The sequence below is a fragment of the Archocentrus centrarchus genome, chromosome 11 (assembly GCF_007364275.1).
Source record: "Archocentrus centrarchus isolate MPI-CPG fArcCen1 chromosome 11, fArcCen1, whole genome shotgun sequence".
In the NCBI taxonomy this organism is placed as follows: domain Eukaryota; kingdom Metazoa; phylum Chordata; class Actinopteri; order Cichliformes; family Cichlidae; genus Archocentrus; species Archocentrus centrarchus.
Window position 1 is genome coordinate 7,922,730 of NC_044356.1, and position 18,596 is coordinate 7,941,325.

Here is an 18,596-nt window from a genome sequence, read left to right on the forward strand (position 1 = left end):
TTCATACACACACACCCCAAACTGAAGGTCAAACTGGAGGGCGTGCAGGTGTCTGTGAGGAACAGTTTGGTATTTTAATATAGTTGGAATGACAAATAAAGTTGTTGACCATAGAAAAACTTTGCACAGATTTGCAGTCAAACGTCCCTCTGAGAAGACAAGTGGACCCAAAGCATCGCAGCAAAGTTCCACCAACAGCAGCACCGAGTCCCTGGAGCCCCTCAGGACCCTCACAGGCTTGCTGGATGGTAATAAACACTACTTTGAATCTTGTTGTTGGCTGAGAAATAAGCCGGTGTGAGTGCAGCATCCAAGCATTTGATGATCATTTGACATGTAACTTATATAAATATCCCAAATATTAATATTTAAAGCATTTTGTGCCCCTTTATAAATATATAAACTGTTATTTGTGGTCTTACCAGCTGAATGCTGAGGCAGAGGTAGAGCAGCCTGTCGGGGGAGTACGGCTCTCCGTCCGATTGCTTCACCTCCCTGATGAAGCAACAGAGGCAGTCGCTCAGTTCAGCCGCAGAGCAGCGAAGGAGGTCTTCCTTCAGTGTCACAGCATGAGCTAACAGACGGACAGAGTGATCAATTTTAGTGCGTTAGCTTTGACATCAATGACTTCATGAGACAGAATACAAAAAGTAATAAAGTTACACTCAAATCTCATCCATCTGCCCCCATAACCATCCCAGGGGTGGAAATCAATGCTCATAATGAAGCTACATCTGTGCTTCATCTGTTCCTTCAGTCGGGAGTTTCTCACAGGAAAGGGAGGACGTCTTTGACTGAATGGTCTCTACACACTGAAGGTCAGACTGAGCCGCCACAAACACTGAGGTGACAGAGATCCAGCCAGGTGAAATTAGACCAACATGTAAAGCTTACAAAGACGCTACAAGCAGTCAAACATTCCTGTATCCATGAACGAGGCAGGAAACTGTGCATCACCTCATATATTTTTGTTCCACCTGAATTCTGAGTTTGATTCAAAGGGAAAAACAAAGCTTGGAGACAAAGAAAGAAAAAACATACAGGAAACAGAGTCCAGGCTGGTGTGTGACCCTCTCCATCTGATCCACCTCTTCCAGGCATCGACTCCACACTGACTCTTCAGGGTGTTTTTCTTTGCAGACGTGACCTCAGACCTCGTGGTTTCAGGCGTCGTCTCCTCTGCTTTCTCTGAAAGCTGCTCCAGCTCACAACCATGAGACACAAAGAAGAGTCAGGACACCAAAAAGAAGCAGCAGATAGAGTCTAACCTGCCACTTCTCATCTGCTTTGTTACCTTGTTCCTGTCTTTGTCCAAGGGAGGATCAGGAGGAGGGACGGGCGACCTCTGGGGAGTCTCTCTTATCCCCAGAGCTGAAAGAGGTGAGAGGTCAGAACGAGGACTGCTGGGCATGTCCTCACCTGAGACTGGAGGCGAGGTTTTGTGGTCTTGTGGCTGACTCAGCAGACCGACGCTGGTGTTAAAGAAGTCCTCGGCCTGATCGTCTGTATGCGAGTCGTTGCTGCAGCTGCTGGTGTGGTCTGAAAATAATGAGGATGAATTCAGGACAAAACCAGGAGGGAGAAACAATGTTTCTATACCGGAGAGTTTTGTCTTTATAAAACAAATGTGTGCACCAATCAGGATGGAAAATCCATGCCACAAATAATTATACAGGAAATGACCCCAATCAGCCTCTCTGGTGACATAAGAACTTTGTAACAGACTGACTGAGACATCCATGTCGAGGGCTGATGATACTGAAGCAATGATACAAGCAGAGGGAGCAGACATGGTTGTTGTGATATTGAGAAAAGCAGCTTCAGTTTGTTTGATCTGTTTGATCAAAAATATAACTGTGTAACTATTTGATGTGATTAAAAGCATTTGTTACCCTTTGGGGATGAAGGTTCTGCTCTCTCTTCTTCTTCTGTCCCTTGTTCCTCCTCCTGTCCATCCTCTCTCTCCTCCGTGTCCCTCTGCTCGGTCTCAGGCCTCATGTTGAGCTCTCCCTCCAGCTGTTCAGGCTGCAAACTCTCTTTTATGGATTTCACTGTCGGCTCAGATCCATGTGGGAGGACCACGGGCACAGGCAGCTGAGGGGAACACAGGTTTAAGACTCTGCTGCTGATATCAGGACTCATTTAAAAAGGTTAAACTCAGCAGATGATTAATGTGGTTGTTTCAATAATCTGTTTAATAATCTAAACCACAGCAACATTTAAGCTAATCTGTACATTTGAAGAATGACAGCGTTTCTCTTACAGTGGAGGTCTGATATGTGTTTAGGGTCAAAGGGGTCAGAGGTGTTTTAGGTACCGGTAAGGGCAGGCCCAGCGGCTGTGGAGCGTACTGGCTGTACATGTTCATGGGAACAGGAACGTAAACGGGCACTGGGACAGGCAGGACCACGACTGTGGGATCACAGCTGTCTGCTAACATCAGAAAAACTAAGTCAACACCAAAACTTTACTCTGAAAAGATGGAAGATGTTCAGATTTTACTGCAGACGTTTGCTGATAAACTCCAGGATGCACTAAGGTTAGCTTACACCTCTCTTCCATCACAAAATAAAGGCTCATTTGTCTGAGCAGGTGTGCTTCACCTTTCTGTGGCTCTGTTCTCAGACTCTGCTCTGTACAGGAGACCCCTTTGTTATGGACCAGCGGAGTGCAGGTGATCGACTTGTTCTTCAGCTCCTTCGGGACGGTCTGTACACTGACCTGAAGAAAAGACAGGTCATTGAAACACCTTCAACTACAGTCACATCAAAATGAGAGAGACAGCACGGCTGCACTTCTAACACAGACCGTCAGGTTTTCATAATTCAGGTTAAACTGTGAGTTTATATAGCACTCTGATTCAAATGGAATATCTGTGGAGACTTACATGTCCAATGACCTTTGCTTGGATGTCAGTGATGGAGCCTGTGGACAAAAGTGTGAGTGTGCAGTTACAAAGTGTTAATGTAATAATGTGTGTTAATAAACTGAGTGTGTACCAAGCTGTGGAGAAGCTGCTGAGGTGCTGCGCTGCCGGGCCAAAGCATCAGCCAGAGAGATAACGTTCCCAATAACAGGAGCAGACTCTGCTGCTGATCCAGGAGCTGAAGACACTGTGGACAGGAAGAGGAGGAGAGCCAGTCAGTGCTATTAGTAACTGACCTCATAACTATAACATTCCTGATGCAGAGCCCCGCTCATCCAGACCTCCCTCTCCCCAGACGCCTCCTCCAGCTCTTCCAGGTACACCGAAGCATTCTGAAGCCCGCCGAGACATGTGACCTGTCCACTGTCTCCTGGGTCTGCCTCAGGGCCTCCTCCCAGTAGGATGTGCCTTAAACACCTCACCTATGCATCCTAGTCAGATCCCTCAACCAACGACCTCAACTGAATTCCAGTGTGAGCTGCTGCTTCACCAGCAGAAACTTAATGAGATCCTAACTTGTGTTAGCTGCTTAAAGGCTGGAGAAGGTCAAAGTTAAATCCAGCACACGCCTGGTTTGATTCTCATAATCATAATGACGCAGCAAACGAGCATACCTCCATCGAGCATCTGAACCTTGTTACTGCAGAAGTGCAGGAGACACTTCATGCCACAGAAGTATTTGACCTCTCCCAGCAATGGAAGCCTCTGCTTTAGTTTCCCTTTGTGGCTGCAGGCGTCACATTTTGCCACCTGAAAGAAGAAGAGTAAAGGTGTAGGAAGCACTAAAGGCGGGCTTACAGTATTTAGAGACAGGCAGGGAGCTAATCATTATGGTAATTAATTATTTTATCTATTAAATGTAAGAAAAGTGCGTGTCTTAGGAACTCTGGCTGCTGTATATAAAATTTGCAGTGTGCTAAACAATCCTTGGAGGTTTTAGCACACACACATTTTCTTTCTACAAATTCTCTGTAGCAGGAAGTGCTCCACCTGCAGGCTGAGCAGTGTGTGAGCCTCCGCCTCTGCTTACATGGCTGAGGAGCATCTTGTGCTTCGAGCAGCAGGCTGCAGAGCAGAACTCGATGTCGCCGTCGTCGCCCGGTGCCGTCACCAGAGTCTTGGATATCGAGAGGCAGTAAGCACACGAGCGACAGTGTTTACCCCACTTCCCTTCCAGCTCTTGACAGAAGAGTGTCTTGCAGGCTGTGAGGAGAGAAAGGTGAGCTTTCTGTAAATATCACAATCATGTTAAATGGACTATAAACATGCTGTACAAGCTCCACATGCCCTCCTTACCGTCACTGCAGAAGCAGCAGTCTTTGCTGCTGATTCTCTTGACGTCTTTGATGATTCTTTCATTCCTGCAGTATTCACACGTGGCTGTGACACCGCTGACCCTCTTAAATTCTTGAAAACAGGCCACGCTGCAGGCAAAATAAATGTTTTCCTGCACATATACACAGGTGTCAGCTCACAGGTTTAAATGGGAATCAGAAGAATTTATTGTCATTTTATGTCATACAACGAAATTATGTTCCAGAACATCGATCCAAGAAAAGACAAACAAATCAAACAAACAGGGGAGATAAGGGTCTGCCACGCAGCCATCAAAGGTGCTGCCATTTCAAAAAAGATGGTAACATAGTGAACACAAAAAGGGAGCCAGCGGAGGCGAGTGGGCTCGGGTCACTGTGGAGCTGACCCAGCTCCCCCCTCAGCTAACAGTTCCTGATAAGAGGAACTGTTAGCTGTTAGCTCAAAAGCTTTCTTAGAAAACATTGAACAGCCTTCAGTTTAAACCACATAAAAAGAGCACCTGTCTCTGGATGACTTTGGGTGTGGTTAATATGTTGCGTTGACACTGGGCGCAAAGCAACTTCGGTGGCGGTTTGAGGAGATCGGTTTGAGTTTTATCAGCGAATCCGGACTGATTCTGGCTCTCCTGTCGAACAGGAAAGAAAAAAAATAGGTATAAATAAATACTGTAAAACATTTGGTACAACACTTGGAGACTCGAGCAGGTTGTAAAGAAAGTATGGCTCCTTTAGGTGGCTTTGTTTTAATAGCACTAATTAGACGTTACCTTGAAGGTCATGGCACACTTCAGCGTGCAGAAATTTCTGATGGAGGCATCTGACATGGAGAGGTGACAAGTTGGTACTGCAGTCGTACCACAGTGGTCACAATTCAGAGAGGCACCTGTTTGGGGGGGGGAAGGGGGGGGGGGGGGGGGGGTGAAGTCTGTTTACTAGTTAAAAACAGTTTTTTTTTCTTCAGGCTTCAAAAACAAGAATTATTTGAAACAATCAAAGTTTGAACCTTTTGAGACCCAAAAAGAACAAAATAAAGGGAAACAGAAGAAGAAAGTAATCAGAGTACCCGAGGTGCTGACCGCCTGGATCTTGAACGCCGTCACGCAGCCTCTGCTGCAGAAGAGCTCCACCTCGTTTTCACTGTTCTTGTTTTCAACCATGTCGGATGCAGGAATCGTGCTGTGGCACATTCTGCATGGCTGTGATGGTTTTATTTTCTGTACAATCATAAAAATCAAAGAGGTCTGAATTCAGCTTGTTTCACCTCTGTGGTCTGTGCACGTCTGTGGTGTGAGGAGATCCTCTTTTCTTGATTCACACACAGCCAACAATCACTCGCACTGACCTCATCATTTGAAACATTATGTTTAATATAAAGTATCCAGCAGTGTAACAGGACAGGAGGAACACTTTATCTTTCTAACCTGCTTCAACTGAGCCAGACACTCTGCACTGCAGAGTTTGCAGCTGCCCTCCTCCACCTTGAGCGTGAGCGGCGTTTTGCTGTGTGAGTGACAGTTCGCACAGACGGCGATGTTGTTCATGCTGCAGAACCGCAGGAAACACGGCTCGCTGCAGATCTTGTGGATGACATCGTCTTGTGTGATCTCGTGCTTGCTCTACAGGAAGATAACAGCTCATTTAGCTCGTATAAATCCAGCTAATGAATAAGCTAAATTTAAACCTCGTCTCTTACGATGCAGTATCTGCTGCACATGCTGCACTGTGAATGCGATGAGACGGGAAGCACGGGTATTTTGACGGAGACGTGTCTCTTGTAGTTGAAGGAGGAGAGGCAGGTATGGCCACAGAAATCATTCTTTGTCCCCTCATCATCCACCACGGCCTGGATGGCGTTCTGAGGTGGTGCAATCACCCTGAGAGAACAAGGAGGGATGAGTTTGGATGAAGATGAACGGAGCTGAAGGACAGATAAGTTTAAAGCCTGAGACTCACTGCAGACAGAAATGGCACGTCCTCCCAGCTGCTTTCTTCTGGTAAAACCTCAGAAGGCAGGAAGTGGAGCAGAAGATGCCCGTGTGGTTTTTCCTCTGGTAAACAGTTTCTCCATCTATCAGGGCCTTTTTGCAGGTGGAGCAGGAAGCAGGCAAATCCATGCTGGTGAGAGAGGGCTCTGCAGGTTTGGATTCTCCAGTCAAAGAGAAAACCGACCCAATCTTCAAGTCCTCCTGTCAGAACCAGAACAGTGAGATGATGCATGATGGTGAAGGGGACCTCCAGGACATTTAGATGCTTTAGCCTCTTGTTTCTGTTTTTCTCCTCACTATAAACAACAACACTGTGATGGGTTAAGTTAAAGGGGAACAAGAAAGACTTTTCAATGTTTAACATTTCTCTGTTTTTTGGCTACATCCCAGAATACTTAAAGACAGCATATTTGCAGCCACTCACCAAACTGTGGCCTCGGTCCTTCTGACCACAACAATTACAGACCAGAGTTTCCTTTTCTAGCCAAACCTTTGGAGAAGACTGAGTCACTCCATGAGAACAGCATCCCTTTCAGTCAGGTTTTAGCAGCATTGATACAACAGACCACCGCAGCACTGGGCTGGTTTATCTGGGACAGCTCTGCGATGCTTTAGGTTGTTTCTCCTTACTCTGTATTAAACTGTGGAGTCCTTTTGTTTTTATATATGCTGATTTTGGCCCCATATATACAGAGAAATTACATTTTGTTCCACACAAACCTCCATCTTACAGTAAAATCACATTTTTAGATTCAACAAACCTCGCCAACCATAGAAGCTGTCAAACTGATATTCAGAGATGGATTTTTTAATTATTATTATTAAACTCAGATAAAACAGAAATTATAATCATTGGTTAAGCGCTCCCTTGGTCAAAAAAAAAAAAATCTCAGCTGTCCTGACCTGGGCGTGAGTCTAATCTCACCTTTGAGAAACATTTAAACATGGTGACCCGGGTCTGCTGCTGCCACCTAAGGATCAATACTGAGTATTAGTGACTCCTCAGCTGGTCCAATCACCTGTCTGAGGAAATCTGGCTCGCCTCATCAGTGTCTTATTTTAAATTATGGCCAAAGACTCGTTTATACGAAGAGGATACGGTCTCATGCATCAGCCTTATGGTGCTGCTTATTGCCATCTGTTCATGATCTCCTACCTTTGCTACAATCGGCTCAATCTTGATGTCCTGAGGAGAAACTGAGGCCAGGAGACTCTGGCTGTACCCCTCATCGATGGGCTCTTCTTTGATCTTGATGAGGAGGGAAGAGAGACTTCGATTAACTACACAAAGACTTATATGTGACGACTTTAACTGAAGTGGGATCTGATTTAACACAGTACTGAGCCTGACATGAATGGTTGTTATCCACCTCAGGAAGAAACACTTGTTACACATCAATCAATCTTTAAAGCATTCATTCTGTGACTGTTTGAATCAGAGTTTAAGATCCTGTATTAAAGAAGACGTTTTAAATATGAAACTTACGCAGTCTAGATTTAATAGAGATGGCTTCACATCTGTAACATCATGAACTGGAGAGGAAGAGCTTTTCTTTTCTATAAAGACACAAGTACGAAAAAGGGGTTTTGCTTTTGTTAGGAACTGTAATATTCAGAGCAAAGGCACCACTGCAGTGCACATAAGAGCATAAACTGGTCTGAATACCCGTCATGGTGAAGGTCTGGGACTTGTACACCATCATACATCTGTTGCTGCAGAAGAACTCCAGCCTGCTTTCATCGTTTTTATCTTCGATCATGTCTGACAGGCGATGAGACGTCTGACACATGGGGCAAAGCTGAGGAGTATCGACTTTCTGCAAAAAAATTAAAGGAGAAAAAAAAGTATTACCTTACCTCTGCACCCTTTTGTTAACAGAGGATTGTTGAAAGTTGGGGGTTCTCTCCCTAACGCTGTCGGGTCTTCACCTCACAGCTTAAAGCTCCTTCAGTCTATTATAAGCAGTCCTTGGCAAAGTGTCTTTCAAATATGGAGATAAGGAGCATATTTTTTAATTTCTGCACCTCTTTAAACTTGACCAGACATTCATCACTGCAGAGGGTTTTACTGCCGTCCTCCATCTTCACCACGAGGTGTTTGCTGGAGCAGCCGCCGCCACACACGTCACACAGAGGCAAACGCAGGTTGGTGGCTCTGCAGTAGCTCGTGAAGCACGCATCGCTGCAAACTCTGTGGACCGCGCCATCCAGGGTCACTGTGAACTTGCACTGCAGATGGACGGAGAATACGTTACTTATATAAACACATAGTATACATGTGATAACTACAACACATTTTAAATCAAAGGGATGACGATATGCTGCAGTTTTATTATTGTCACAAATAATCGCCTCCAGTGTCGCCTTAAAAACGTAGTGATCAGTGTGTTACAATCCCTGATCCATAACAGTAATTTTCCTTTTCCTTACAGAACTGTGTCTGCCACACATCCTGCACGGTGAACTCGAGCCCTCCTGTGGCGGCAGTTTTCTGGCAGCCTTCTTCATCTTGGATGTGACAGAGGAGAGACACGCATTGCTGCACAGCTCCTTCATAGTTCCCAAATGATCCACCGGAGCCAGGATGATGTTTTGAGGCCGTGTGATCACCCTGCAGAAGTAAGATGAGGGTGAGAGGAAATTCACAACCAGGAAAACATTAAATACGACATTTCAGCAACTCTGAAGCTCCAGAAATGAAAGAAATCAAAGTTTTTATTTTGTCAGGGACACTGTTACAGTGATGGATGTTTATATGAGACATGGCCAATATTTGAAATAATGAGGTCATTGTCTTATACCTGCACAATTAACAGACTTTTAATCACAACCACGATTTTAGCTTCCCACAATCAGACGAGCAGGATCATCGAGGGACCCAGAGGATGCGTCGCTGCCTAATGACGTGCCAGCAGGAGCCAATCAGTGAAGTTTCCTGCACTATTCTGAACAAGGAGCATCATGCAGGCAGAATAAAGGGGCAGGATGGGGATGGGATGGACTCCAGCCTATTATTTTGAACTGTGAATTAAGCATTACTGCTTTAACAGAGTCCAAGAATAAAAATGCTGGGCTGGAAACCATTTTTGTTGTGGGTTGTTTTCTTGGCTCAGTGTTTGTTTTTATGCATTTATCACCACCGTTTGTTTGGATGAAGCATAAAAAATAAAATAAATAAACACAGCACTCACTGAAAGCAGTTGTGGCACTTTTTGAGGGGTGATTTGATGTCCCGATGCTTTTCACGGAGGCACGCCATGGAGCAGAAACACTCCTGTGTGCCCTTCAGCTTGAAAAGCGTCTCTCCTTCCACGAGCTTCTTTTTGCAGTTGAAACAGGAAGTGGGCAGGTCGGCAATGATGAGAAACACCGGGCTGTCTGGCTCAAGGGCAACAGCAGCTTCATCGTTTTCATTCGCAGCCAAGGCCAAATGCACCCTTACATCCTCCTGTGGGAGGAGCCTCAGTTAGAGTGCAGGTAATAGAAATAAATGAAACCCATGCAGGTGAAATCAGCACAAAGCATACTCACAGTATTCGTCTCCTTTGGCTGGCTGCCTGTTCTGGTTTTCACTGAAGGGAGAAAACAGGCGTAATTAGTTTTACTGCAAATACAGGCACTGTTCATGACTCAGTAACATTTTAAGGCCCATTATTTAGTATTTAACAATCATATTTCATCTTAATTTGGTGTAAGACCTGCATCTCAGAGGAGTCAAACATCATTAAATAAGTAACAGTGCTGTCCAAGCTTTCCTGCTCCACATGAACAACAGTGTTTTATTCACACACTGGAGGAGGAGGAGGAGGAGCAGGAGCACATGGATGAAGAACAAAGTCAAAGAAACTCTAAAACAAGCAACTGAGACGCAGATCTCCACTTCCTGTCAGAACTTGGACTTGTAGCTGCAGCAGATAATCAATATTTGATAATCTTATCACAATCTTTTGAAATTTTCATATAACATCATGGTTTGTTACAAAATATGAGATTTGATAAATGCAGTCCTGTGACAGCTGAGGCTCAGTAACTTGTAGAAGTAACAGTTTTCTGTGTGACTTCATCAGTCCTTCACATCAGTGTGGAGGACCTCTAGTCCACTCTCCTGTACAGTGCTGCTTCATTGCATTTATTTATGCACATCATGCCGTGTTTGGCTCTTTCTGAATTTTCTGCCGTGCGTTATGGACAAACATCTCCACTGTGGTCTCATCTGTCCAGAGGACGCTGACCCAGAAGTCTCGTGGTTTGTTCAGATGCTACTTTGCAAATGTAACCCGTGCTGCCAGAGAAGAGGCTTTCTTTGGGTTTTGGTGAACTTTAACCTTTAACATGCTAACTGAGGCCTGTGGTGTCTGAGGCTCAGAGTTTTTCTTTGAGCGCTGCACGGTCTGACCTCTGGGTGAATTTGCTGGAATGTGTTAACACACCTGAACGCTCCAGACCAGCAAACTGCCAAAACTTCTGCTTGTATAGGTCCTGACTTTCGGTTAAGAAAATGCATCTAATTTAGAAGCACCTGAGACCTGTGAAAACTTACCTTTGACCTTTTTTTTTTCTCCACACTTGCAGGATTCTGTTTTTAATCATCCCTCTGACATGGGAATAATTAAATCTGTAGAAATTATAACGATCTGTATGTGTCATCTTTCTGAACTACACAGAATCATTTTAAGGTATTTTAGATAATTTTGCCTCTAAATTAATTTTAAAAACCTTAACGGCAGAAAGAAGAATCTCTATATGCAGTCTTGGCTATAAATGAGTCCATCAGCTGAATAAACTTTAAATCTCCTTTTGTCAGCTTGAGATTGTTTCCATATCTTTGGATACAGTCACTGTGTGAAATGCATTTAGCCTGTACTGGTTACTCTGTACTGCTATGATGCTGTTGGTTCGTGTGGGTTTGAAACAGTGTAACAGTGACCACAATGTTACCACTTCTAACATCAGGAAGCATCAAAAGAAGAAGAAGAGAGAGGAGTGCAGCTTCAAAGGCCAATTCACTTTGAGCTGTTTGTAGTAGTTATGATGGATTATCTGACATTTCTTTGGAAAATGATTGTTTGGCTTTTAGACGCGTCGGTCCTAAACTAACTACGGCTCTTGGAATGAACTTCACGACAACCAAAGATTTCACAACATTTTACTTAAGCCTGAAAACTTTCAAAGCACAAAGTGTACAGCAGCCACAACCACGAATAAATGCCATCAAATGTAGCAAAAACACTTTAAATAGTTTGGTTTTAAAAAGCTTATTTGCCCCTTGAAGTTACCCTGTTACCACGATCACTGCCGGTCCATGAACTTCAGTTCAGGATCCTTTGAGTGTCACGTCTCTCCTACGATGAGTAAAAAGAAGCGGAACCTCTCTGCGCAGTACCTTGGAGTGTTTGGACTGTGGGTCGTAGCTTGTAAGAGGTCACACAGTGGCGGCTGCAGAAGAGTTCCACCACGTTTTCATCGTTCTTCACGTCAATCATGTCCGACACAGGCCGGGAAGAGAGGCACATGGTGCAGCGTTGGAGTGTCCTGGTTTTCTGCAGAACAACAGAACACGAGAAGGTCGGATTTTTATGGATCACTCAGTGGAATGTTCTGGGATGAGTCCATTAGTGTCAGGGAAGGAAAACTTTACTTATTCAGCATCCGGCTTTTAGGCTTCATTTGTTTTTTCTGACACACCAACATGAAGTATGGACCTCACCAATGATTTTGTGGCTGAATGGGATTTATTATTATTTTTATGCTCATTTTAATTATTATGTTTATAGGATTAAATGTTTAGTAAATATTTGGCAGGCTTTGATCATTACAAACACACTATCAACAAAGATGCTGCTGTCCATACAGTTTTATATAAAACACCACAAGTGTGAAGGCCATGTACTTGAATATTACTCAGCTGTATGTTACCCCTGATTTGCTAATATTAACCATCATTTCCTTGATGATTCTGAACGTTGTGCCTTCGTCTCTGTATTTTCTCTCTCTGGTGTTTCTGTACCTCTTTGAACTCCTTCAGACACTCTGCACTGCAGATGGACCGGGGTGCGTCCTCCAGCCTCAGACTGAGCGGTCTGCTGCGGCAGGCGCAGCTGCAGTTCTCACACACACTCATGTTGTTCTTGCAAAAATCATCCAAACAGGTGTGGCTGCAAAACCTGACGACGACCTCGTTTAGGGTCAGCTCGCATTTGGTCTGAAGACAGTGAGAATGGACGTGAGGTTATGGGCTAAAAGTAACACTGCTGTTAGCTTTGAAGGTTTTTACTTAGTTATTAATATTAGTGAAATGCCATAAAACAGGATAATAAAAACATAATGCACAACAAAGTGGACAAATACAGCAGAGCTCTTAGATTAGAAACTATGAATGTGCCTTTGCAATAACAGGCAACAAATCATCAGATTAAAAAACACTATAAGAAAGAAAAATTAAACCTTAACACCAAATAAACAAATGAATAACAAAAAGCAGAAGCAGGTATGGGAAGATATTTAACAAATATAGTAAAGTTATGGGGAAAAAAATTGCTTACATTGCAGAAGTTGTCGCACATGTTGCAGACTGACTTTGGTGTTTTGGTGGATGCAGAGTTATACTTGAAAGAGCACAAACAGGCTGGGCTGCAGAAGTCCTTCATGGTTCCTTTAGTGTCCACAGCAGCCATGATGAGGTCCAGAGGCTGCAATATCGCCCTGAGTGAAGAGGAGGTGACAAACACACAGACACTTATGTATCCTACAACATTTGGTACCACGACCCTGAAAAGGATGGACGGATGGATGGACGGACGGATGGATGGATGGACGGATGGATGGATGGATGCTACTCATTCTGGTTTATATCTGACTTCTGACCTGCATCTGCACTTCACCTCAGCTTATCTGAACTCCCTGTTTAACTGCCTGCCTGGACCTTCACACCCATATTTCCCACCTTCATCGTTCTCGTGGTGTCGTTCACATAAAATGACTCTGTGCTACCCGCTCTGCCACAAACAGGAAGGAAATGAGCGTCACCTGCTGGTCAAAATGAATCCTTTACTAAATTTAGAAGCTAAACATGAAGATGATATGAAATACAGGCCTGAACTGAGAGCAATCATGTGGTGGCTGCTTTACTCATTAAACAGTTCTCCATGTCATACAGTTTATAACTTATAAACTATATAATGTTGATATATTGCACATATACAGTTTGGTTATGCTGCCCCCAAGTGGATAAAAGAGTGATTTAAAGTCTGCACTTGTCTCGGTCTCCTCCAACAGACGTGTTCTTCAGTGTTTGAGCTCATTAACCACGACTGCTCCTCTGTTTGGTATTGAAAGTAAAACAGTGGCTGCCCGTTACTGAGGAAGAACCAAGCAAGGTTCCAGTACCATAAATGTGTTTCTGTAGCAGACTACTGCATACAAGAATGCTTGTGCTGTAGTTCAGACTCACTTCTGGCAGGAGTGGCAGGTCTTGGTGGCCGGTTTGTTGTGAGGAAACATCTCAAACAGACAGTTTTTGGAGCAGAAGACGTCTGTAAAGCCCTTCTTCTGGTAAGCAGTCTGTCCCCTCGCCATGCTCTTTCTGCAGTGGGAGCAGTTCATGTGCACTGCCTGAAACAAAAGAGGGTAAATCAAAGACTTGATTAACCTTTTTTAAGAACATATTAAACACTAATATTAAAACCCTCCTGTGTAAAACATTAATTATCTCTGGCTCTGACACCTACAGCCCCAAAAACTGTTCAGCGACGGCTCGAGGAAATGTTGACCCCCGTCTCCGAACTCTCGCTGACCTGATGGAGCGCGTACGGGATGCACACCTGAGGACACCTTTAGTGCTCCTGTGGCCACTCCCCTGATGGGTCTGAGCTGTTCTGACAGCTCGAGGGAGACCCACCCTACACTCTGCAGGCTGTTTTAATGTTGCAGCCAATCAGTGTGCAAAATAAACAAGACACAACGTTTCTGTCCTGTACTAATGCTATATTACTGTTCTCATAACTGGACATGGATACATGGATACATACGTATTCATATTCCTTTTAATGGTATCATAGCTTGAAAAAGAAAAAACTGCATCTTGCAAAGGTGCAAAGAAAGAAATACAGTTTGTAAGGCTTTGTTTGTTTACAATAAAACTCCTTGTACTTACAAGATGAGAGATTTCATGCACTCAGTTCAGCTGATTTTACCATAAAAATGGCTCTACAGTGAAAAATCCTAATTGGCTGGATGTCAGGAGAGTTTCCCACCTTTGCGTAGCTCGGCTTGTTTGTCAGTGGGGGAGGAGCTTCAGCCTTCTTGTCGTCACAGGTGGGCTTAACTTCCACCGGCTGCTTGTTACTCAAAGATGATAACTGAGAAATGTGGATGGGATACCGCAGTTTCTGCTACATGTAAAGAAAAAAATAGCTTGTAAAGAATCATGAGATGCTTTTTCAGACCTTTTAATATCGTAATTTCCAAACATGAAGAAACTGAAGACTCACAATATCGAGTTTTGGGATTACTATCTTCACTCGTTTCATCCCAGTCGCTGCCACTGATAGGTTGGTCTTCTTCTCTGTGAGTAACGAGTACAAATAATAAAAGTTTCTGTCACAGCTAACAGAAATGATCCCTTGTGAGTAATTTACCTGTACATAAAGTGGGAGCAGAACCATCACTGTCCACGTCCATCCAGCCATCATCTTCATCATAGTCCTCGTCCACGTGGTCCTCTGTGTCCATGGTCTCTTCAAGGTCTCCGTCACCACTGTGCTCATTTGGAGAGCCTTCTTTCTTCCTCCCATCACCGTCCTCCGTGCTCTTCTTGACTTCTTCTGTGACGTCTTCACCTGTTACCTCGGGCTTTGCTGCTGAGCTATTAGAGCGGCCATCTGCAACACTGTCCTCAGGTCTGTCATCATCTGCAACACTGTCCTCAGGTCTGTCGTCATCACCATCAGTGTCTATGTCAATGTCGAAATTCACATTCATGTCCTCATCGTCGTCGCTGAAAGAAATGCTCGGCTCGATTAGGTTGCTGTGAGGCTGCTTCTCCTCAGGTTTGGTGGGGGCACTCTTCTCTGTCCTGTCTTCTTTCTCTGTGTTCACAGCTTCACTTTTCTCAGTATTTGCCTCAGGCTGCTCCTCCTCGCTCTCCTTCTTCCTGCTCTTCCTTTGACCTCGTTTTCTTACAGAAGCGCTTTTGCTTTTCTTACCTGTTAAAAAGATAAAGACAGAGTTAATTATTCTATTTAAACAAACATAAATGAGGTCAAACTGAGTGGCTCCACATAAATATGATTCACTTTAGTAACACACACATTTACCCGTCACGACACCGATCCCAAACACTCGTGTGTGTCTCGTTACCTTATTAGTACAAAAACATGCAGTGTGTTTGTATGCTGACACCTTAGTTCAGATTTTTTGGAGCATGAATTTGTCCCAGTATTAGAAAATCAGAACCTGATCAAATTATAATTTTAAAGACCGATATCGATATTTGGTGATTAAAAAAAAATCTGATATTCCGATTTTTCTTTTTTCCCCCCGAACACAGGAAACACAGATTTCCCCAAAACGTGTGCAAACGGGGATGCTGCCCTCTGGAGGACGAACTAAGCAACATCAACACTCGTAACATGGCTGGAGGGCGTTTCTGTGTCTTCTCTTTGCTTTTTAACCTGTTAACTGGCAGCACCAAAATCACCTGAAAAACTACATAACGCCCTCTGGTTATTATTGGCTCTGAACAACCCATTTCATAGCCTATTAACTGGCCACGTCTTGTCCGTGGGCCGTATGAAGTGCATTTTATATGGTAGGCTAGACCCTCCCATTTTGATTGACACCTCATTCGGCCAATTGTGTTAAGAAATGGGTTTCCCAGAGCCAATAATACTCAGAGGGCATCACATAGCTTTGTCAGGTGATTTGGTGCGGCCAGTTACATGACTGGCATAATGAGGTGTCAATCAAAATGGGAGGGTCTAGCCTGCCATATAAAAGGAACTACAAACAGTCCGCCAGCGGGCCGTGGCCAGTTAAGGGGTTAAACTTTCCTTTAATTTCATTGGCTGATTGGTCAGCAACTAGTTAATTTTAGCCAATAATATTGACCCGCAACTGCTGTCCTTTCTCTAATGCCCAACTGATTTATCAGCAGTATAGACAGCTGAAAATAATCAAACTTCACAGGTTAAGTAGGAGGGTGTTGTGTGCTACACACCGCTCTGCTGACAAGAACTTTCTGGACCTTCGTTGTCTTCCTCAGCATCGCTGTTTCCGGGGGTGACGGGCGCTGCAAATGGCTGCAATTTGTCTTTAAAGAAAAGACAACAAAGTTCTGCTGAACAACAAGTGACGGGAACACAACAAGAAAAGAGATAAATGAAAGCCGGCAATGCTGATTTCTAAATGCTCCGAAGGGTCCTGCCGAAGTTTTGATGTGGTCACGTACCTGGAATCTCGATTTCCTCGAAAGTCTTTCCTTCGTATCTGTCGAGAGATCCGTTCTCCACTGCTGACAGCAGCTCTAGGATTTTTGCGATGTCGCCAGCTGCCTCTGGCGTCTGATAATACTCCCTGTCTGTCTGAATGTCACGACCCAGCAGCTGCGCTAGCTGAACAAGCTCGTCATTCGTGAGGCTGAGAATCTGGAAAATCCGCACAATGTGCTTCCGAAAATGCTGAGACCTGAGGCCTTCCTGGTTCTTTGCACCGCTGCGCCGTATAAACATCCCGACACATGAGTTTGCCTGGTAGAAGTCTGAAGGTTTGCCACCAGGTTTTGCAAATAGGAAAGGATTATCTTTAACTACTCCACATGTGTCCCTCTTGTCCACGAGCAGTGTAAGTGCATGGAGCAGTTGAGGGGTCAAAGTAAGCGCTAGCTTCTTTCCACTCTTGCTGACAACACTGATCTTCACGGTGTGCTTGGACAGAATTTGCTCAAACTGCGACTGGGAAGCAGCAGGCTCTTCCTGCAGCTCTGTCGAATCCCTTTCCTTGAATGACTGCAGTGTTACCATAGATACTTCCTGATTATTTTTGTTAAAGAAGGACATGAACGCGAGAGTCGGCCTGATGAGCGCGTTGTAGACCGGCGTAACTGCATACAAAGTCAGACTCTCGACCGCAGAAGCCGTCGTCCCGCGCAGACACTGGTGGAGCAGCAGCACCTCTCGTGTAAACTCTAAGGCTGGCTGGCCGACCACTTTTGATAACTGACCGTGGGTGGGCCACTCTTTTGCGCACAGCTTAATAAACGCCTCTGCTTCCTCTATCGCCTCTTTATCAGCATCCTCCTTCACAGCTCGGGCGTATTTAATGTCAGCGATCTTCTTCAGTGAATTTCCCAGTTTCCAAATGAGAGACGGTTTGTCGAAGGACGTCGTCCCCTCTTTGGCGCCCGCAATCTCCCGGACAGCTTCCACGAGGGCGCTGAAGTTCTGGGGCTTGGCTGCTTCATCAAAGCTATTTATGGACTTCTCCCTTAATGCCATCAGGACCCGTGCCATCTGCCTCAGCTTCTGAGTGACGTAACCCTGATTTTGTTTCTTCTCGTTCATGTAGTAGAAACACTGCGCCAGCTGCAGTATGTAAGGATCTTCCCAAACCACAGAGGAAATATCGTCTTTCTTCATTTTTTTTAGCATCGTCTTCACACCCGATGAGATTTGTTCGGGGTCGGTTAGCCCAGTGGCAGCTACCAAAGTTAAGATTTGACTCTGAACACCTTCTGGAAGTTTTGCGGAGGCCATTGACGGACACTTCTGCATATGACGCCACACCAATTTACGATCATACAGGCCTTTACAATATAAACAAGTGGCAAATGATTTAAGTGTGGAACTCTGTGATTTTCTTCCCACTTTCAGTTTTCCTTGGCGATCCTTCAAGACCCCCTGATTGTGTTTGAAATTTCCTCTGTTTCGCAACAGCTCCAGTTGCTTTTTGCGTTCCTTGCTGTTTCTGCGCATCGCGTACACTTCGGCAATTTCGGGGACTTCCGTTCTATGCGTGAAAAGGTGGCGAGAAATTTTAGTTTGAGGTCTCCCGCAAATGTAGCAGTAATTTTTGTTAGTGAAGGAAGTTTTTTTAGACTTTGGATCGGAGTCAGACTCGTCGGAGTCGGACGCATCATCGGACTGTTTGGAAGAATCTGCATTCTCTCTAAATTTCTGATGTTTCTTGTCATCGTTGTCGGTAAAACTGTCATCGCTACTCGGTTCACCTGCACAGACATAATCTTCATCGGAGAAGCATTCTGCAGAGCTGAATTCCTCAGCTGAGTCCTCAACCTGTAATTAAGAAAAAAGCTAATTTATGAAGTATACAGACTACTTAACACTTATTAGATGGTCCAGACTCCTGTGTTCT

At 44.5% G+C, this 18,596-nt stretch overlaps 1 protein-coding gene and 1 long non-coding RNA gene across 2 annotated transcripts in view; one reads left to right on the top strand and one right to left on the bottom strand.

Moving 5' to 3' along the window:
* LOC115787927 (uncharacterized) overlaps positions 1-18,596 on the bottom strand; it is a 34,874-nt gene that overhangs the window by 4,391 nt on the left and 11,887 nt on the right. The window contains 33 exon segments of the mRNA XM_030740728.1: positions 423-574; positions 1,042-1,204; positions 1,295-1,539; positions 1,893-2,094; positions 2,318-2,433; positions 2,604-2,721; positions 2,888-2,925; positions 3,000-3,113; positions 3,541-3,676; positions 3,957-4,129; positions 4,223-4,373; positions 4,743-4,868; positions 5,010-5,125; positions 5,306-5,456; positions 5,664-5,858; positions 5,936-6,116; positions 6,196-6,428; positions 7,384-7,476; positions 7,714-7,784; positions 7,894-8,044; positions 8,253-8,456; positions 8,658-8,838; positions 9,419-9,675; positions 9,759-9,799; positions 11,611-11,767; positions 12,235-12,429; positions 12,770-12,929; positions 13,678-13,838; positions 14,480-14,617; positions 14,717-14,790; positions 14,864-15,430; positions 16,444-16,536; positions 16,675-18,517. Coding sequence (XP_030596588.1) covers positions 423-574; positions 1,042-1,204; positions 1,295-1,539; positions 1,893-2,094; positions 2,318-2,433; positions 2,604-2,721; positions 2,888-2,925; positions 3,000-3,113; positions 3,541-3,676; positions 3,957-4,129; positions 4,223-4,373; positions 4,743-4,868; positions 5,010-5,125; positions 5,306-5,456; positions 5,664-5,858; positions 5,936-6,116; positions 6,196-6,428; positions 7,384-7,476; positions 7,714-7,784; positions 7,894-8,044; positions 8,253-8,456; positions 8,658-8,838; positions 9,419-9,675; positions 9,759-9,799; positions 11,611-11,767; positions 12,235-12,429; positions 12,770-12,929; positions 13,678-13,838; positions 14,480-14,617; positions 14,717-14,790; positions 14,864-15,430; positions 16,444-16,536; positions 16,675-18,517 — 6,996 coding nt within the window.
* On the top strand, positions 3,943-9,141 carry LOC115787934 (uncharacterized). The gene is made up of 3 exons (XR_004020554.1): positions 3,943-4,145; positions 8,660-8,857; positions 9,070-9,141. It is a non-coding gene; the product is annotated as an uncharacterized LOC115787934 (long non-coding RNA).